This window comes from Mustela lutreola, chromosome 6 (genome assembly GCF_030435805.1).
Source record: "Mustela lutreola isolate mMusLut2 chromosome 6, mMusLut2.pri, whole genome shotgun sequence".
In the NCBI taxonomy this organism is placed as follows: Eukaryota; Metazoa; Chordata; class Mammalia; order Carnivora; family Mustelidae; genus Mustela; species Mustela lutreola.
The window spans coordinates 22329929-22352009 of record NC_081295.1 but is presented as its reverse complement, the minus strand read 5'-3'; the positions used below and the strand labels follow the sequence as shown (position 1 = coordinate 22352009).

At 39.1% G+C, this 22081-nt stretch overlaps 1 protein-coding gene across 3 annotated transcripts in view; it reads left to right on the top strand.

Moving 5' to 3' along the window:
• The window catches only part of FIG4 (FIG4 phosphoinositide 5-phosphatase), a 125531-nt gene that overhangs the window by 34422 nt on the left and 69028 nt on the right, over positions 1-22081 (top strand). For all 3 annotated transcript variants that reach the window (XM_059176874.1, XM_059176875.1, XM_059176877.1), the window contains 10 exons: positions 2441-2589; positions 5721-5849; positions 8150-8250; positions 9511-9673; positions 10773-10870; positions 14521-14654; positions 16176-16292; positions 18124-18169; positions 18850-18998; positions 20400-20566. In XM_059176874.1, the coding sequence (XP_059032857.1) occupies positions 2441-2589; positions 5721-5849; positions 8150-8250; positions 9511-9673; positions 10773-10870; positions 14521-14654; positions 16176-16292; positions 18124-18169; positions 18850-18998; positions 20400-20566 (1253 nt within the window). The remainder of the gene's footprint in view (positions 1-2440; positions 2590-5720; positions 5850-8149; positions 8251-9510; positions 9674-10772; positions 10871-14520; positions 14655-16175; positions 16293-18123; positions 18170-18849; positions 18999-20399; positions 20567-22081) is intronic.

The window sequence follows — 22081 nt, the reverse complement described above, 5'->3', positions numbered from 1 at the left end:
CCCCCTATCAGATAGGTGGTTTGTCAATATTTTCTTTTTTATTTTGTTGATTTTTTTTTTTTTCTGTGCAGTTCTTCAGTTTGCTGTTGTCCCACTTGTTTATTTTTGCTTTTGTTGCTTGTGTTTTGGTGTCATATCCACAAAATCTTCACTAAAACCAATGTCAAAGAGCCTTTCTCCTTTGTCTTCTTCTAATAGTTTCATAGTTTTTAAGTCTTAATTTTATATTTAAGTCTTAATCCATCTTGCGTTAACTTTTGTGAATGGTGTAAGACAAGGGTCCAATTCATTCTTTGCATATGGGTATCCAGTTTCCGTAGCACCATTTACCGAAGAGATTATCCTTTTCCCATGTGTCTTCTCGGCTCCCTTGTCAAATAGTTGACTCTGAATGCATTGGTTTATTTCTAGGCTTTCAGTTCTGTCCCACTGATCTATGTGTCTGTTTTTATGCCATGCTACTTTGAATGCTGTAGCTTTGTTAAAAGGTTTGAATCTGAAAGTGCGATGCCTCCATCTTTGTTCTTTCTTAAGATTGCTTTGGCTATTAGTGGTCTTTTGTGGATCCATACAAAGTTTAGGATTGTTTTTTTCTATTTCTGTGAAAAATGTCATTTGAATTTTTATAGGGATCTATATGGATGGCTTTGGATAGTATGGACATTTAAACAATATTAATTCTCTATGTACATGAAATATCTTTCCATTTATTTGTTTCTTCAGTTTATTTCATCAGTATCTTATTATTTTCAGTGTAAGATCTCTTTCTCCTCCTTGGTTAAATTTATTCCTACATATTTTTATTTTTTTTGATGCTATTATAAATGTGATTAAAAAATCAACATCTTTATAGAACTTTTATCCCTGAGATTAGATGCTAGGAAAATTAATGGCTCCAACTAGCAAATATGGTAAAATTGAATTTCACAGATGAAACAAATCAATTTCAACCAAATTAGATGAGCAAATTAAAGAAGAACTAATAATTGAAATAATATGTGAGTCTCCAGGCAAATCTAAAGAATTCTAGATACCTTCTGAAATTCTGTGCTAAAATGTATTGCTAGAGATATTTTTTAAATTGTTAATAATGTGAAATCAAGATTGTAAAATGGGTTTCTATTGGCTGCAAGGCCAAAATTACATTTCAAAGACTGTTACAACTTTTTGGATGGCTGTTACTCTCCTAAAACATGTTTTATCATAATGGCTTATATTACTTGCTTATTCCTGTTTTATTATGAAGTCGGTTATGGTACTACCACTAATAACTAATAGAATTATTTTTGTTCATACATAAACTACAGTAGATATTGTAGATATTGTAACATCTATGGAACTCCATTCAGGTATATATGAGAGTGTGACCCCTTTGCACAAGACTGTGAAGTTAGAGTGATTTCACTGGGAAGTAAAAACTGCACATTACAAGTCAGTGAATGTTGATCATTTGCATTGTATTATATATTTCTAATTGTGCAAATGCCTAAGTCATGCAATAATCTTTTTAACTGAAGTATAGTAGACATAAAATATTATTACTAATGTCAGATATACAACATAGTGGATTGACAATTCTCTGTAGTTCTCAGTGCTCACAATGGTAGGTATAGTCATCTGTCATCATACAACATTATTATGATATTATTGACTATATTCCCTCTGCTGTACTTTTCATCCCGGTGACTGACTTATTTTATAACCAAAAGTTTGTGCCTCTTAATCTCTTTCACCTCTTTTGCCCATCCGACCACCCCTCCTCTCTGGCAACCATCAGTTCTCTGTGAGTCTGTTTCCAGTTTTTTTGTTTGTTTGATTTGGTTTTTAGATTCCACATATAAGTGAAATGATACAGTATTTGTCTTTGTCTGTTTTATACCACTTAGTATAATGCCTTCTAGGTCCGTCTATGTTGTTTCAAATGGCAAGAGCTCACCCCCCCAATTAATTAATTAATTTAATTATTTTTGGTGTTCAAGATTCATTGTTTATGCACCACACCCAATGCTAAGAGTCATTTTTAATGGCTGAGTAATATTCCATTGTATAGATATACCAATCTTCTTTATCCATTCATCTATCAGTGGACACTTAGGTTGTTTCCATATCTGTATCTTGGCTACTGTAGGTAATGTTGCAGTAAACATAGGGGTACATATATCCTTTCAAATTAGTATTTTTGTTTTCATTCTTTAATACCCAGAACTGGAATTACTGGATTGTATAGTATTTCTATTTTTAATTTTTTGAGGATGCAGTGATTTTTAAGTTTCTAATTATATTCATGATTTACTATATTTTACAGTGTTTATTTGAATAGCTTTGTTTCTAAGTAATTGAACAGGTGTTAATGTGGTTCAGTTTTTAATTCCATATAGGAGCCAAGACTGAAATATGTTTTGCTTTTCTAATTCATGTTAAGTTTCAGTTATGTTCTCAGTTACAGTTATGACTTGTCCCACTCACTTCAGTATAATCTCACTGTCTTGCGAATGCCCCTGGAGATGTTAAAGTCAGAAACAACCCAGCCTCGCCAGGAGAGTTTCGACATCTTTGAAGATGAAGGATTAATTACACAGGGTGGAAGTGGTAGGTGATTTTCAGTATATCTAATATAGGTTAATACGGCATTTGTGAAATGGCACCTCATTAAATTAACTCACATTTCCTTCATATTTCTCTGGCCCTTATTCCTCCGGGTCCTTATATGAGGTTTTGGATATATAAACTTGACCAGTTCATTTTTATAGAGATCATTAATCACAATGTGATTTTCATTTGTGGGCCAGCCGGAAAATTGTATGCTAACCTTCCCTAGCAAACATGCCTGTTTTTTTAATGGAATACATTTACATCTAGACTTATGGTGAAGTTTGAATGGAGAATTGTTTTTTTTCCAATATTGGAAAATACACACCACCACCTTACTTTCCTTCATAGAGAGGTTTGGAAAAAATTCACCATGGAGTAGGAAACTGAGGTGTAGAGATTAAGATCTCATGGCCAATGTGCCAAGGAACCAAGGCAGCGGGTCAGAGGTTGTTCTTATTTTGATTGGTCCCAGCTTGACCCAGGTGTCCCTTATAGGCCTTGTTTCTTCAGGACCACTGTAGGGTCAGTGCAGGACCACGTGTGGGCATCAATCATCCTGGAGATCCTAAATGAACCAGTCACATGGTGCCTTTATCCCTAGATTTTTGGTTTGGTCTAGAACTTTAAAGCCAGGGCCATTACTAAAGTGAATGTGGTGAAGGAATCATTTCAGACTTAGAGCAGTTTAGCTGAATTGCATATACTTTGGAAACATAGTAAGTCAATAATGTCTTGGGCACCTTGCCCTGTGCAACCTGAATAATAGTGATGCAAATGTAGGTGCAGAGTAGGTCTGTAATCTAAAGTTCTAGCAGTATCTTTAGAATCTAAAGTTCTAAAGTGTCCTTGCAGGACACTCAGAAAGAGCCTCTTAGCATTTTGTGCTCGCTTAGCATTTTGCCAAAGGTAACCATTCGCTCTAAGACTTAGAGTGTTACTTAAACTGGATGCCATTTGTAGCATTGCCCTTAATCTACTAGATTGAGTATAGCTTGTGCTAAGGCCAAACTCAGTGCAACGTCCTTACCTCAGAACATCAAGATCACTTAAATTTGCCCTGGTTTAGACTCCCAAATTGTAACATATACTACTAGAGACAGGTGGAGGTCAAAATAATGTGTGCCTGAATATTTACTTGCATCATGTCTTCTAAATATCCCACTTAGGAATAGAAAAGCTAAAAGTATTTCTAAATTTGCACTGTATGGCATCCCAAATCTAAACTTGAATATTTGTTTTGGAATCTAAAAGCCACTTAATTTTTTACTATCTTTGGAGCAATTCTACATGACAGATATGAATAACAGTGTGTATTAGGTTTTTATAGCTGCTATAACAAATTACCACAAACTAAGGGACTTAAACCTATACGAATTTACTGTTAGAGAAGTCAGAAGTCAAAATAGGTTTCAGTGGACTAAAATTAGGCTGTTGGCAGGGCTGTGTTCCTTTTTTGAGACTATGCAGACATTTTCTTGCCATTCTATTTTCTAGAGACTGCCCACATTCTCTGGCTTGGGGCCCCTTTTATCTTCAAAGTCAGCAGTGGCCAGTCGAGGCTTTTCCTGCATTACATCACTCTGACTCTTAGATTCCTGTTTTCCTCTTTCGCTTATAAATAATGACCCTGTGATTACAATGGGCCCACCTGGATAATTCAAAATACTCTCCCGATCTCAAGGTCATCTGAGTTAACAGCATTAATTCCATCTGCAAATTTATTCTTCCTTGCCATGTAACATAAGGTAGTCACATCCTCTGGTGATTAGGACATAACATCTTCTGGGGGACACTGTCCTTCTACCACATAGGGGGAAACTGATAGGAAACAGAGAGTGAGGGCAGAAGATACAGGGGTCGGTAGAAAAGGAAAATAATACATCTGTTAAAAAGTCTGTACCATGTCAGGCAGTGTATTAGTCACTTTGCATGTATTATTTAATCTGAACATATCTCTGAAGTGAATAGTAGTATCATTTTACAATTCAGAAAATTGAGGTTCAGAGATGTTAAGTAACTAGCCAGAACTCATGAAGACTGGTAAGTGGCAAAGACAAGGACTCTAGTTCTTGTGTGTACTATTCGTGCTCTGTGTAAAGCATTGAAAGGGCAGAGGAGGTTCAATTTTTATGACTCAAACCAAGTGTATTTGTCACAGTATATAAACACTCTTAACATACTATGTTTTGAGAAGAAGAACAGCCTGCTATCCAGAACTGTTAGTCTTTTTTTTTTTTTTTAAGATTTACTTATTTATGAGAGAGAGAATGAATGGGCATAAGCAGGGGGAGGGGCGGAGCAAGAGGAAGAGAATTCCTTAAGCAGACTCCCCACTGAGCTCAGAGCCTGGCCCAGGGCTTGCTCTCAGGACTCTGTGATCATGCCTGAGCTGAAATCAAGAGTTGGACACACAACTGACTGAGCCACCGCAGCATCCCACTGTTACAGTCTTTTAAGCCATCATCAAAAACATACTTAGTTCTCATTTTGCCCTTTATATGTTTTGTAAAACTCATTGATGTTTAATAAGTATATCTGGATATGCTAAAATCATGTTTGATGAAATTAATTTCTTCGTATAGAAAAGGCCTGATAGGGTAATAACTCCCACTTACAGAAGTATCAGTAAGGCACCAGGCATGTTCGAAGCAATTTTTGTGCATTATCTTCATTACGGTCTTCACAACAACCATGTGATACAGGTACAGATGTATGAAATGGACACTGCGGTAGCAGATAGCACTCTTGGTCCCACCTGCGACCCTGCTGATGAGAGGCAGGGCCAGGGTTTGGACCCAGGCGCTCGGCACCCCCAGAGCAGCGCTCCCAGCCGCTGCCTGATGCTCTCTCTCGGCCTTGGTCGTGTATTTGTCCGTGTGTCCTTCATTTCCCTCTTGTTTACTTTTCTCTTAGGTTAAAAACTCCCACAAATCGGAAAAATATGTTTATTCTTTTACTTTGTGCAGAATCAGCACAGTGTTCTGGGTGATGATATAAATTATAGCCACTGAAAATAACAATGCTCTTAATCAGACATTTTATTTTGAAGTTAAAAACAAAAACTTTAGAACTTAAAGAGGAGTATAGACCATTTCCTTATATTTCTGGTACCGACTTCTATTTTTCAGGTGTATTTGGGATCTCTAGTGAGCCTTATATGAAGTACGTGTGGAACGGTGAACTTCTGGATATAATTAAAAATGCTGTGCATCGTGACTGGCTGTTGTATATTATTCATGGGTTCTGTGGGCAGTCAAGTATCCTTTCTTTAAAAAAAAGTTAAGGTATATATTATTAAACTTAAGCTGTGTCAATCTGTAGAAGACTGTACACGAATTATAAGATTATTCATTACCATTCTCTACACCCAGCAGGAAAACTTACTGCTGATATCAGGAATACAGACCATTTAAACAGATCTCTTATATACACAGAGAGATAAACAATAGAGAAATGCTGTGTGCTTAGGAAGTACTAGAGGCCATAAGTATCATTCATTTCTGAGAGGAGGAGCAGAATCACTGACAGGTGGGGAGGACAGGGCAGGCTCCTATAGGAAAAGTCAGGCTTGGCCTGAGCTCCAAGCAAAAGTCAGACCTGAGCAGGAAGCAAGCAGCAAGCTCCGAGGTGGGGAAAGCACGATGAGTGTAGGGGTAGAAAAGTTCATGGGAGTCTTCTCCCGCCTTAGGGTGTAAAATCCTTGGGAAGTACGACCTAGTGGGTTGTGGGGTAGCTAGTCACCAGATTGCATTGGTGGTCAGACTAAGTAAGCATTCTGGGTTTGGTGCCTGAACTTTTGAAAAGCTTTTTCAAGAGGGTAGTGTAGAGGGGAGTACTTAGGAGGGTTAAGTTGACAGTTATTTTCAAGTTGGATTAAATAGAATGAGACCAGAACAGGGTACATGAGTTAGGAAGAGTTTGCTGTGGTTCGGGCATAATGTAAGAAAGGCCTGGATTGGAAAGGGACGTAAGAGATTTAGTAGATGCAGGTTGAACCTTAGGTTAAGCTGATTTTGAGTTCAATTTTATAAATACTTTTGTTCCCTTTTACTTAACTTGTCACTATGGTTGAAACCTTTCCAGAAAGTGCTGTTATGCTACGAGGCTTAGAGAGGCAGTATTTACTTTCTACGAGTAGTATTTCGTTTTTTCCTGTCCCTTTTAGAGATCACGTAAGGACATGTGTACACCTAGCTTGTTTTCCAGTTGACGTTCTTTCTTGTGTCTTAGGTTTTTTAAGACCTATGGTGAAAATTTTAAAGGAGTGGTTGTTTTGAGATCATTAAGTGAGTAAATTTGATCATGCATATTTTGCACTAGGACTTTTGGGAGGAGTGGGATCAAGGGGTGTAGCTAGAGAGATCAGTCCTAAAGAGCACCTATGGCGCCTTCTTTACGGCACATGAGGGAGAAGAGAGGCTAGATGCTGACACAAAGGAAGTTTAAAATGAGGATGAGTAAGATTTATGCCCCGAACTTGCAAGTCAGGCTCATTAATTTATAAGAAAAACTTCCAAGCAGTGAGTATTAGTATCTGCTTGGTTTGTTCACTGAATAATGAGATTTAGCCCTGAATTACCTTTTCTGTTGCCAAAAGTGAAATGTATCTGGAAAGAACACAAAGTTTTCACCACCAAGGACACCAAAAAGAATGTGTTACAGTTTCTAAAGGTATTTTCCAAGAGGCAGTTCTAAACTGTTTTGTATCCTCAAGAGCTAACTCAGGGCCAAACCTGTATTAAGCACAGTAAATGTTTGGGTTTTTAAAAATAGCGAATAGCACCATGGATTATAATTTTAAAGCTCATTAGCTTAGGTGATGAAACTAGTTTCCTAGTTATCAAGCATTTAATGAATTGTGGAAGTCTTTACGATGGTAAAAGAAATTGCTGTATAGTCAGCATTTACTGTAGGACAGGCACTGGTTTACACGCATTACCTAACCTAGTCCCCCCAACCACCTCATAAAGTTAGTTACTTTACTAGTACTTACACCATTTTACAGAAGATGAAACTGAGGCTCAGAAAACTAAATAAGGTGACATAATCAATAAGTTGTGTATCGGTTCAGTAATTCAGTGTTTAGTTTTTGTAGTTAGGTGACACATTTGGGGAACTTTTACAGTATTACACATACTCCATTCCCTACATATGATGTATTGCTTCCTATTTAACCCCCTGTTAAGCGGCATTGCTCTCTTTGAGCGGTGTATGATCTCTGAAGACCAAAGAAGGATTAATTGTACTTGTTTACATCCTTTAGTTGGCAATAAGGAGAGACCAGGCCTTCCCTTGGCCACGAACCTGACACCTTTTTACTGTTTCATCTGAAATGCATGGAAACCACTCCTTAGGGTGGCCTGTTTTTGCTTTAATACCTGCCTCATTTGAAAGAACAGTTAGACCCAACGCTGTTCCATTCTTGGGTGGAACTTTTGGGTGTTCTTTAACCTTCTGGACAAGCTATTTTAAATGCATATTTAAGGTCTAATGATGCTCTTGGTGGGGTGTGGCGGTTCGGTGTGAATGCTCAAATAACTTTAACTTGATTTCTAAGAGCTGTTGATCTACGGACGACCCGTCTACGTGACTCTAATAGCTAGAAGATCCAGTAAGTTTGCGGGGACCCGCTTTCTCAAGAGGGGCGCCAACTGTGAGGTAAGATGCAGAAGCAGCAGCACTGCTGACGTCTTAACCTTTCACATCAGCCTTGCTGACGGAGGTAGCCAAGTGGAATTCTAGAAAGTGGCATTTCTTAGTTTGGGATGTGATCAAGAGAATAATTAATGCTCCAGGGTGTCTGACACTTGTGAGGAATGTGACTAGTATACAGAGGTTCTGAAAAATCAGCTATCTTAGAGCGACTTGTGCATTGCCTTGGGGAGTTATGACATGTCTCATGTTTTGGAGGCTGAGCCATTTCTGTAAGATATGAAAAAACATAGTGCATATTTAGTGTAGCGACTAAAATAGCAAAGTGTCTCCATTGGAGGAGTACGGGGAGGGGAGCCCTCAGTGGAAACGCATCTTTGATGAAAAGACAAAGTAGAGCGAGGCATGGAAACCCCATCCCCCCTACTGCCACCTCTACTTTAGTTTGGCTCCCGGCAGGGTCTTAGTCTGCTCGGCTCTGGAAAATAGCCATGACAGGAGTCCTATCCTTCCATCAGTCATGTCCTCTCCTCCAAGTGTTTCATCTCTATTTGCAGTAGACAGCTTGAGTCTTACCCAGATGTGAGATCGAGTGGACAGATTGAGTGAGACATTGGGCTTTAATCCTGGGTTAAAATAGCACCATTGTTCTTAAAATTGTATCAACAATGAAAATAGTTAAGACTGGTGCGCTGAGAAAAATCACAATTTTGCTATGTTACTTATTTTTGAACATTTTACGGATAATTAAGCAGACATATTATTAATGCCTCTGAAATTATTCTTTGTCCTATCCGTCTGTACTTTTATAAGCCAAGCTAACTCTAGACCTTTTTTTCCCTTCTGTCCATCAGGCATTATTTGAATCTCACTCTATTGTCCTTTCCTTCCTCCCTGGCCTTCAGAATTGAAGTTTTATATTCTGCTAGTCTTCCTAACCTCCTGTATAATTTCATGTAATTGTTTTCCTTTTCTCTCCCTCTCTGCCATTTATATCACTCAGGCTGTTCTCTGTCTGCTACTTGTATTATTAGCTATTTAATTTGATTTTTTCCTAGTCTATTCTGGGCTATTTTTAATTGCCTTCCTTTGTTGCATTTTAATGGTTTTCCTTTCCTAATGTGCACATTGAATATTGATCAACATTTACCTCTTTTAAAGTGTTCTAAGAAAGGGAATTATAATTTCATTGTATACTTGGAAATTTTTTTCCATTAAAAAATTCTAAGAACATAAAATATCTTTAAATGCCACCTTTCTTTTCAGGGCGATGTTGCAAATGAAGTGGAGACGGAACAAATACTCTGTGATGCTTCTGTGATGTCTTTTACTGCAGGAAGTTACTCTTCTTATGTCCAAGTTAGAGGATCCGTTCCTTTATACTGGTCTCAGGACATTTCAACTATGATGCCTAAACCACCTATTACATGTGCGTGGATCAGTCCTTTTTTTTTTTTTATATTTTAAAATTTTATTATTTACTTATTTATGTATTTATTTTTTGGAGCAGTCTTTTTTTTGCAGATGCATTTGCATTCATACATTTACTATATTTTGTCAGAGAGAATTATTATTATTTAAAGTGACCATATTTACATGAATATAGTATTAAGTGTAGATCTTAGTTTTTTTTGTTTGTTTTTTAAAGATTTTATTTATTTATTTGACAGAGAGAGAGATCACAAGTGGGCAGAGAGGCAGGCAGAGAGAGGGGGAAGCAGGCTCCCCGCTGAGCAGAGAGCCCAATGCAGGGCTCAATCCCAGGATCCTGAGATCATGACCCGAGCCAAAGGCAGAGGCTTAACCTGCTGAGCCACATAGGCACTCCTAGACCTTAGTTTAATTCACCATAAATCCAGAAAAGAACTAAATTGATGCTTGCAGATTTCAGCCACTGATTAAAATATCAATTCCACTATATTTACTACCATTTCACAGTAGAGCATAAGGTATAACCAATTCTTTCAAGAATTCTATAATGTTTTGTGTTAGGTTTAAAGAGAGCTTCAGGTTTTTTTAAAATTTAATTTAATTTAATTTTTTTTTGAATTTTTTTTACCGTGTTCCAAAATTCTATTTAATAGAAGAGTTACTATTAAAAAGATTGCTCCAGAATAAGTAAGTAAGTAAATAAATAAATAATAAAAACTCTTTTTTACCCATACTTTGAGATGATGCAGTATTAGAGAAATCCATGAATTCTTAGATCCTAACAAAGTTTTAGTACTGGAAAGTAGATAATTTAGAAGAAGGACTTTTGTTATTTTATTTCGTAACATAATTTTTCTTTAATTTTGGCTGCTAGTAAATTCCATTTTACTTCAGAAATGTGAGAATCAGTCAAATTCAGTAAATATGTGACAAATGAGTATCTGATAAGCTCAAGAGGAACTTGGGAAGTAAAACGGCTAGATTAGTTGAATTGCATTTCTTTGAACGTTAAAAAAGAAAACAAAACCTTATACTTCTCTTATTCTTGCTTTATGATTTTCATTCTGGTATTTATTCATCCTTTTTATCCCCCTTAGTGGATCAGGCAGATCCATTTGCACACGTGGCTGCCCTTCACTTTGACCAGATGCTTCAAAGGTTTGGCTCCCCCATCATCATCTTGAATTTAGTGAAGGTATGATGTGTCCGTCTGTTTAGTTATGAAATGGAGGAATATTTTTCCTCAGCCCAAAGGGGTTTACAAGCTTGCTTTACCTCTCCCCAGAGGAGAGGTTTCTAGATTTTCCGTGTTGTGACAGAGCACTGTGTCTGACCATCTAAGCCACTGTCCATTGGCCTAGGTTCTGTGTGGCCTCTTCCCTAGGGAGAAGCAGCAGTATGTTTCCAAGGGAAGAAAGCAATGCTGTCAGTCTTCTGATTTCCTTGGGTGAACTGGAGATGAGTGAAGTTCTGCCTTAGTTTCCAAGACAGCCTGGAGAAGGAAGCATGGAGATCACAGAGCCACAGCCTAGCCTTGATATAACCCATTCCCTTGACAATCAGAGATCTCTTAGGAAGGTTACATGCGGTAATAAGATCTGAAGGCTGGAGTCAGAAACTGGGGTGGTTTAAGAACAAGGTGGACAAAGTGGTGGCCTGGCCTTGCAGTTCTGTGCTTCTTTGTGAGAGTACACTCTCTGGCCAGTAGATCTCATGGACGTGAGTAGGCCCTTGGGTCAACAGCCTAGAATGGAGACAAGGAAACCAGATAAAAATTGTTTCCGAATCTGTTGCCACCATGTGCATTGAAGAGATTTATGCTGCCAAGAAAACCCTGAACACAAGGTTATTGTTACGTTACGGTTGTAGCAGTGGCCAACAACTTAATAGTGTGAGATTATTCTGAGAGGTTGGTTAATAAATGTAAACAAAAAACAAGGAATCCTATGTCCGTTTAGTTCATTATTTAACAAGTCTTCTCAAAGGTTTCCTTTGTGCCATGGCAGTCATAGAAACAACTCATGCCTTCATAGAGCTGACAGTCTAACGGAGGAGATGGTGAAGTAATGCCGAAGTACCAACACATGAGAGCTTATAATGGGAGAGAAGTTTCTGAGGAGGTGATGAGGCCATGCAGACTGAAGGAAGAGGCATTAACTAGGCCAAGAAGAGAGAAAATAGTATTCAGTTCAGAATTGCAGGTTCCGAGGCCCTGGGTCAGGAGAGGGGACATGGTGCGTTTGGGGAAGGAAACGCCATGTATGGTGGGGTCCTGACGACGAGGGCCAGAGAGATGATGAGGGTACTGTTGTGGGATGAGGCTGAGGAGAGAGCTCTGGCCGGACCCTGCAGAGCCTTGTAGGGTGTGTCGATGAGTCTGGTCTTTATCTTTAGAGTTTAATGGGAAACCGCTGAAGGTTTCGCATGAGTGAGTAAGAAGATTGTGATCAGACTTACATTTTAAAAAGACTATGCTGACCTCAAGAGAACATGTGGATAGGCACAAGGTTAAAGAATGCTGGAAGACCCCATAGGAGGCTATTCTAATTGTCCAGGGAGGGAGTGGCCCTGGCTTAAACTGGGGTGGTATGGTAGAGATGGACAGAAGCATGCGGAGGGCAGAGACTGGGCGATGGGCTGGCTGTGACAGGAGGGAGAGGGAGAGGTCCGGCTTGACTCCCAGGTTGCTGGTGACTTCAGGTGGCTGGATGGTGATGCCATTCACCGAAACAGGGAACACTGACTTTGCTTCGCATTTTACAAAGTCCTTATGCTGCTGTTAAAAGCTATGGCTAAATGGAGATTCAGTCTATGATGCTTGAAATAATTCTGCATTAAATACATAGATTCAAAAAATAATATCCGATACATGGGGTTGTAAAGTGTTCTTGCCCAGGTTTCTCAAATGTGCATTTATTTTTTAATCTTTAAAGGCTAGTCGGCGGACTTAGAAATTGTACTTGTTTATCATTCCATTGTCAAAAAAATCCTGGCAATAACTGGATATTAACTAGAAAATAGTGTAGAGATTAAGTTACTGTTTTGCGGAATGGAAAGAAAAGGTTTTTGTTGTTATTGTCTTTGTCATTAGTTATTTTATTCATAGGACAAAAGAAGGTGTTTATTCAGTTCAGTCGGAAAAAGTATTAACTTGTGATTAGCGTCCAAGAACGCATTTGTGTGTGTGGAATGATACTGAGGGATCTTCACTTTTTTTTTCCACCTCCATATGAAGTCACTAAAGTGAAATACTTCCCTTGATTTCTTTTCTCTCTTACCGTGTGCTGTGAATATCCCCACCCCCCACTTCCCTTGTTATGGAAGTTTGAGGCGCTGGTTGACATTTCGCCACAATCCCCACCTGTGCCTTCAGTGCTATTACTGGGGAATCAATAGAAAGTCAACCTGTAGTCAGGCATAACTATTTGGAGGTTTTTAGTCTGAGGACCCTGGATGGTCACTGGAGGAGTCTCTGAACCCTTGAGATGATATGCAAAACCGCTTGTGTGTGTGATGTTTTCATTTGGTTGTAGCAGGGGTCTGTGCCCCAAAGGAGGTTGGCTTACTAACGCTAGTCCCCGACAGTCAGATGGGGCACAGAGCAAATTCCTCAGAGATGACCGATGGTTGATTGGATAACCTGTTCTCCCCATCTCATGAAATGTCAGATTTGATCAAATTTCAAAAAGGTTTTGTTTCCTTTAGTTGATATGAAGGGCTTTTGAGAAAAATTCCAGATATTTAATTCTCTCAGATATAAAAAGCTAACTACATGTTCGTTCTAAACTGATTTAACGCTTCTTAATCAATACTTTTCTAATTCCTCCCATTTGGTTTACTCAGCTGTGCAAAATAGATACCCTTTTTGTTTCCACAGCGGTTAGCTAATTAAATTCATGACAACTGATAGCTAATCACCATGATTGAAAACAGCGGAGACCCATTTTGATGCCAGCCGTAGTGCCTCCACACCATGTCAGTGTTACTATCACTGAATTGTTTTTCCTTGTCCCTAAGTGAAGTCCTGAACAGGATAACAATAAAAGGAGTTAGTTTTGATGAATAGTCCCCATGTGGCAGATGCTCTGAGAAGAGATGATCATGTTTTATCACTTTTAAGCCTCACATTTTTGCTGTGAGGAAGATACTGTTGTTGCCTCATTTTATAGATGAAGAAATAGAGGCCTAGGAAAGTTGAGAGCTTTGCCAAAGGCTGCGTGGCTAGCAGGCCGCAGCCCGAGAGCTCTCGAATGAGAAGCGTGTGATATGTAATGGGGTATACAGCAGGCAGGGAGGCAGAAGGTAAGATTCTCGTGAACACCTCTTAACCTCATTCAACCACAGTGTAAAAGGGGGAGAGGGGGAAGGGCCTGCCTTGGCTACTTCACAGGGGATTTTGTGAGAGTCCAATTTAAGAACGCCTATAGGCTGTCAAAGCACTCTCAGCCAGTTGAGGGATTATCTGTACAGACCCAGTTGATTTTGGTGACCCTTAGCTGGCTGAAGTTGGGGGTTTCTTTCTTCTGGTCCTTGGGGAGTTGTGCTCTGCTACAGTGGGGTGTGGAGTATGTAGACCAGCCCCAGGAAGGTGAACTGGGATTCTCAGGGCTCCAGGAAGTTACTAAAAAGAAATGTTATCTCCTGGAATTTTTGAAGCTAATTATCTGTTGATTTTAATTCAACAAAGCATTTATTTCTCTGCATTTATATTATTTTTATTTTAAGTTTTGTTTCATATATTTAAGACTTTGGCTTCTTGTCTTAGCTGAAAAGTAAAACTGTTAAAAGACTCTTCCTCTGATTTGAGGTAATTAGAAACCCCAAAATGTTTAATTTTTGATAAAGGAACGAGAGAAAAGAAAGCACGAGAGAATTCTGAGTGAAGAGCTTGTAGCCGCTGTGACGTACCTCAACCAGTTTTTGCCTCCTGAACACATGATTATTTATATCCCTTGGGATATGGCCAAGTACACCAAAAGGTGAGTAGATATTCATATGTTTGGTTCTGGCATTATCCTTTTCTTGTGATGTAAAATTGCAGGAAACTGATCTCTGTGGTAAAGTTAATGTGGGCAGCTGGGTGGCTCAGTGGGTTAAGCATCTGCCTTCAGCTCATCATCTTCTCAGGGTCCTGGGATCAAGCCCCACATCAGGCTCCCTGCTCAGCAGGAACTCTGCTTCTCCCTCTCTCCCTGCCACTCCCTTCTGCTCATGCTCTCTCTTGCTAGCTTGCTTGCTCTTGAAAATAAATAAGATGTTAAAAAAAAAATAAAGTGAATGTTTTCTTTTAATTTCCTTTATGAATCTGCTTGAGGGGCTGTTTTGCTACTGATGTATAATTTGAGTGCTTCAATTAATTGACCAGACTCTGTTTTCTGTTTTTTTTGTTTTTTTGGGTTTTTTTTTTTTTTTTGCCCATGACTTATATCACTTGGACATTCTCTTTGAAGTAGCTGGTCACTTCAGGACATCCCTGTTCCACGACTTTTCCCTCACAGGCATTGGCTTCACTTTTCCATGTTTCATCCTGTCCTCCTGTTTAATCACTTTCTCAGACGCCGCTTTCAGACGATCTCACCTGTGGATAAACCTGCAGTAACTCCTGAATGTTGGTAGTAAATCCAGACTCCTTAGTGTAGTGTTAAACCCCATCGCCTGGTTGGTTCCAGAATGTAATAACTTTTTCTTTGTTCTGGGGCCAGTCTGTTCCTGAAAACTGAAACTGTGTGCTCAGCTCCCAGTGTGGCTGCCGGGGTCCCATTCCAGAGCCTCTGTCCCTGTTGTTCGCGCCCCCCAACCCTCCGGGGTACTTCCCCACCCCTCCTTTACCTGTCAAGAGCTGACTCAAAACATATCATCCCTGGGACCTCCTTTCTTCAACCTCGCCTTCTCCTTTTACTCATGTCCCAGGCATCATAGAAACACAAGGTTTATTTTGAGGCCTCGTTCGTATTTTTAATGTTACTGGCTTGTTTTGTACTGTAACTCATTGTGCTTTTTTCCGAATCATTTTGTGTAGTTAGATACCCATGCCCACCTCACACACTCATATGCACACATTTTCCTCGCCTCTAAGCCTGATCACAGGTGGGCACCATTTGTATTTATTTTCCAGGGTTTTCTTCCTCTGCCACCTCCACTGTATATCACACACGCCTCACAGTCATCCTGTGAATGCATATTGACTTGACTGCTGGGACTCTTAAGTAGTGAAAGGCTTTGGGAAAAGCTCTCCAGGGGATGTAATGTGCCAAGATTAAGGCTTGCCAAGAGCTGATGCGGCCCTTCATGTCTCTTTGCACCAAATCCTGTTCGTTACTGAGTACACATTATACGATAGAAACTAATTATTACAGTGTTCCTGTTGGATACAAACCAGAGATTTTAAAAATTAAATCCACGAATATCATTACTATTGACTCTATTTGCTTCAGATATAAAGGGTAAATATATATTAAACAGATTCTTCTCACTTTTCTCGTTCTTCCTCCTGTCATCAGCAAGCTGTGTAATGTCCTTGATCGACTTAACGTGATTGCGGAGAGCGTGGTGAAGAAAACGGGTTTCTTTGTAAACCGTCCCGATTCTTACTGTAGCATCTTGCGGCCAGATGAAAAGTACGTATGGTATTTAAAAACTGAAATCAAACATTTTGCTCTCATGGATAACTGTTCTAAATATGAGCAGTTTGTACTACTTGAAAGATGGATGAATTTATTGGGACAGACAGGACATTCAGGTGATTGTGGAATGAACATTCACTGTGGGCACAGGACTTCCTCTGGTCATGTATCTTGAGATGGAGGCTGAGGAGTCTTTATCTTTTACTTCATGGAACAAACATTATATAAAATATTTCTGTAAAGTGAAGTTTTCTGCAGTGAATCCTATTTTTCAGCATTAAATAGGAGCAGGAATTTTTTTTCCATCGACTGAATACTAACATTTTAATGAAAATAATGTTTATCATTGCATTACAGTTATTTTCTCACAGATCTTTCATTATTACTACTTTGTGAGTTTCTTCAGATCAAGGATCATGTTTTATTTATCTTTTTAGGATCTGATATTATATATCCCCAGCATTTTATTTTCAACTACGAAGTTAACTATAATGGTTAAAAAAACAAAAGCAAAAAATCCTACCAACTGTATAGTGTGTGTGTCTTCAGAAGTCCTCCTTTTGTAGAGCTGAGATCAATGAGGTAGAAACCAGAGATACAGTAGAACTCATCAATGAAACTAGAAGCTGTGTTTTTTGTTATAATTTGAATTTTAGGGTACTTGTGACAGTGGTCCACAAGACCATTCCCAGGCTCAGGGATCCACTAGGAAAACTCAAAGCACTCAGCATATTCTCATACTCATGGCTGTGATTTATTAAGGTCAAAGGATACAAAGCAAAATTAGCACAGGGAAAAGGCATGTGTGGCAAAGTCCAGAGGAAATAGGTAAAGCTTTCTGAGAGTCCTCTCCTAATGGAGTCCCACACAACATGCTTAATTCCCCCAGGAGCTTGTTGTCACAGAATGGGTGAAACATTGCCAACCAGAGGAGATGATGAGATACTCAGTGCCAGGGTTTTTCACTGGAGTCTGGTCCCCTAGGCAGCTTTTGCTTGGCACATACCAAATTTCCTGACTTCCAGAAGGAACGAGGATGTTCAGCAAAACTATATTGTTTCAACAGACAGTTTAGGAACAGTGAACCACTCTCGTCCATCTGGGAACGGTGGGAACTCAAGTTCCCAGATGTCAGCCAAGGGCCAACCATATAAGCAGGCCTTTCTGAGAATAGCGGTCAGGCCTGTTGTGTGAACTATCTTCTGAACTGAACCTTCTTTAAAATAATGAAGATATTTCAAGAACTTAAAATATTTTAAATCATTAAAATGCTTTAAACCATTAAAATAAAATCTCAATATCATTATATATTGCTTAGAACATATTCCCAGGCATTCCTTAGCACATGGAGAAAATAAGTAGGAAGGACAATAATAAGGATTTCTGCAAAAACAACCAAAGGAATGCAGCAAAGCTCCACGAAGAAATGCTGGAGGAGGGAGAGAGTCTGACTGTTGAGAGGAGAAGGATAAAGCTCAGTGCCCTGTGATTACTATTCATGTCTGTAGAAACCAGACAGGAAATGGGCTTAAAATAAAGCAAGAGGGATTTTGGTTGACCATGGGAGACAAATGCCTGGGTGTGGGACCCTGGGGCAAGAGAAGATGCTTCTTTCCTGGGCCTCCGTTAGGAAAGAAAGCATGGAGAGCCTTCCTTCTGAGTTCTTTGCATATTCACTTACCAGAAAGAATGAAAGAAGCAGAATCAGTTGATTATTTTGGCGTATTCAGCCCTGTTCCTTTGATTCCTTATAAAGAGCTGGAACCAAAAATGAATATAGATTATACTATTAAATTTTTTCTTAAACATCTATTTTTAAACACAGGTGGAATGAACTAGGAGGATGTGTGATTCGCGCTGGTCGCCTGCAGGTATAGATGCTACTCTATTAATAATACAAAGAATCTGTATTTGCAGTGTATGATGTTTTCTGAAAGCAGCCATGAGAGAGAGATACTTCTTATTTAATGAAAAATTATTAACTGTTTGGAAATGATTTTTAAAAGCCTAACTGCCAGTATTTAACTCTTACAAGTGATACGCAGCTAAAATAATAATGGCCTGTAGATTTTTTCTATATAAGATAGATTTTATTATTGGAAATTAAAACATAAACAGAAATGGGAAAAGAATAAATTAGAATCACTTTGGAAAACAAGCCAGAAACGATCCCAATATATGTACATATAATAATTATGCTTTAAGAAAGATACGGCCTCAACCACTGAATATTTGGTTTTTACAATAAAGGAGATGTATCCAAATAAAAGCATGTATTTTAGTAATTGGTCCATGTGGGAAACATTCACTGTTTTATTTTAAACTCAGGAAGAAAATTCAAATACAGACTAGTAGGTGTAATGATGCCAGTGCAGCAATTTTAAGTGAGCAGCAAATGTGACTTTTCTATAATGTTCTTCATTGTTTGTTCAGGAATAATACCCTGCCTACAGCTTTTCTTCTGTTTTTTAAGGAAGGACATCTAAAGTGGGATAGTAGCAGTTTTGGCCCCTGAATAACGGTTGACAGTCTTAACGGTATTTCTGTTTAGACTGGCGTTCTTCGAACCAACTGTGTGGACTGTTTAGACCGCACCAACACAGCACAGTTTATGGTGGGAAAATGCGCTCTGGCGTACCAGCTGTACTCCTTGGGACTGATCGACAAGCCGAATCTGCAGTTTGATACAGACGCAGTTAGGTAAATCTTTTTCTTTTTTTTTTTTTTTTTAAGATTTTATGTATTTATTTGACATAGAGAGACACAGCAAGAGAGGGAACACAAGCAGGGGAAGTGGGAGAGGAAGAAGCAGGCTTCCCACCAATTGGGCAGCCCGATATGGGACTCCATCCCAGGATGCTGGGATCATGACCTGAGCCGAAGACAGACACTTAATGACTGAGCCACCCAGGCGCCCTGCAGTTACGTAAATCTTATTTTCCACCTTCTGAATGCTGGTAATCACAGAGAGTAAAACTGATTAATAATAAGGACTTCTATGAATTTGTTTCTTCTTTTAACTTCTCAAAAATTATGTTGCTGGAAGACATTTTTCAAAATAATTCTGTAATATTTTATTAAAGACCTGTGTGTTGTTGCCATGGTTTTTATTTTTTTTGTGTGTGTTAATTATGAATAAATACTATGTTCTTTATATAAATCCAGAGTGCTTTAGACAAATACAAAACGGGTGGGTTTTTACCAAACAAATGCAGGGGTGCCCAGGTGGCTCAGTTGAGCATTGACTCTTGGTTTTGGCTCAGGTCATGATCTCAGGGTTATGAGATCAAGTCGAGCCCCATGGTGGGCTCCGTGCTCAGCACGGAATTGTCTTAAGATTCTCTTCCCCCCTTTGCTCTCCCCCTTTTTTCCTCCCCCACTCCTGTCCTGGCTCATGCGCACTCTTGCACACTCTCTCTCAAATAAATAAAATCTTAAAACAACAACAACAACAACAAATTTAGATTGCATTAGAAAGAAGTCATGTGCCTTCATGCATTTTGAATTAAAAATATAAGGTACATGAAAGATTGATTCTTCATGAAGGATTACATTTCTTCACTGTCCATTGGATCTATGCCACTGTGTGAAGTGCTCTTTCTTGAAAATACAATGGCGCTTGTTATTGGTCATCTGAGGTAGTCATAAAGGCTCTGTTAGGAAAATGAGCAACTTCCAAGTGGCCAGATTCACAGATATCACAGCACTGAAAATCTCAACAGGCACTTGGAGAAATACAGGTTTCAAACGTGTTCTGAGGAAAGAGTATGGTTTATCTGTCGGTGGCAAGAGCTCATCAAATTCTGTTGTGGGAGGTAAATTGATTTGGCAGCCTGAAGAAAGTTAGGGGTCCTTTAGTCTGGTTAGAATCACCTTGGTCTGGCTTTGACGCCTTGTGTTTTTGTTTCTCCAACCTCCATTTTAGTGTTTTCTAGAACTTTTTTTTTACTTACTAGACCATCACTGTAGCATATATTTTACATATGGATTTATCATCAAGAGTCTGCTTGAAAGGCTATTAGGAATTCATATGTGGCTAACTGAACCATGTGTGTAATACTTCTGGTAAAATTTTGTAATGTTTATTTTTCTTTGATATAGGTTATTTGAGGAACTCTATGAAGATCATGGGGACACCCTTTCCCTTCAGTATGGTGGTTCTCAACTTGTTCATCGTGTAAAAACCTACAGAAAGATAGCACCGTGGACCCAGCATTCAAAAGACATCATGCAGACCCTGTCTAGATATTACAGCAATGCTTTTTCAGGTAATTCTGCAATAATAAGCCATTCTAAAACTTTACCTGATATGCACTTTTCTTCTTATATACACACCTTTTTTGAGCAATCTAGCTAAGTAAAACCAAAGTTTAAAATAGAATCTCACTTAGAATGTTCTAAATAAACATTTATTCAATAAATGAATGAATAAATTTTATATTTTAAATAGTGCAGTGTTGCATTTTTCCACCCATAATAGGAGCTTTTAAGTAGTGCAGAAGATTTTTTAAAAAATGTCTATTTTATTTATTTATTTGAGATAGAACAAGAGAGAACACATGCGGGTGGGTGGGAGGGCAGAGGGAGAGAGAGAAGCAGACTCCCTGCTGAGCAGAGAACTTAGTGCAGGACTTGATCCCAGGATCCTGGGATCATGACCTGAGCTGAAGGCAGCCACTCCACTGACTGAGCCACCCAGGAGCCCAGTAATGCAAAATACTTTGATTCCTTGGTTTCTGTCACCTTGCAATACATAGATAAATCTGTTTGAGGGTATTTAATCATTATTTTAAAAATAGGATTCATAATCTTGACAAGCTAATTTTTTAAATGTCAGCTAGAAATTAATAGTAGCATTAACACTAAATTATATCTTTCTTTGTTTTATGACTTGTGAATACTCAAAAGTAACAAGTTGTTAAAATGGTACTTCTGCTGCCTCCATTCTGATGGAATTTCCAACATAATAGATATCACAGACCAAATCCTTATATTCTTCTGCTGGAGGGACGGCATAGAACTGTTAACTTTGAATTGCTGTGTAGCAGAGCTGAAGTACAGCTATGGACTGAGGAGAGGGCTGCCATGTTGGGAAGGGCCTGCCCTCCTAAATATGATTGGGTCAAAGGATCTTTGAGTGGTTTCCTGGCGACCAGACGTAGGCTTCATGAGGGAGGGTGGTAGCATGGGACTGACCTCAGTCCTGGCTGGAGGGACCCAGCAGCAAGAACCCGGAGGTGATCCCTGGATTCCTAAGGAAGGAGTTGTGAAAAACTGGTAGGAAAAGTTGCTTGGTCCACACCAAGGGAACTACAAGAGAGTCTCTGGTGACGGGAACTTCTGAAGCATGCCTGAAAGCACCCACAGAGTCAGCTTTCAACATTTCCAATTCCCAGAGAGAATTCAAAGTCTGTTTGCTGTGTTACAATGTAAGCATATCAGTTTTCCATGCTGCATAATAAATGATTAAGAACGGCCTAAGACAACATGTGTTTATTATCCCACGATGTCTGTGGGGGGAAGTCCAGGCACAACTTAGCTGGATTTTCTGCGTAGAGTCTCACAGAGCTGCAGTCAAGATGTCAGGCAGGCTGTGGTCTCATCTGGAGGTCGGACTAGGGAAGGATTTGCTCCCTGCTTGCGCGTTTGCTGGTGGAATTCAGTTCCTCATAGTTTTTTTGTGACTTTGGGACTCTTAGTAACTTGCTTCTTCACAGCCTACAAGGGAAAGTGAGTTTCTAGAATGAGTTTTCCAGCAAGAGAGTCTTACAATTGTGAGGGTG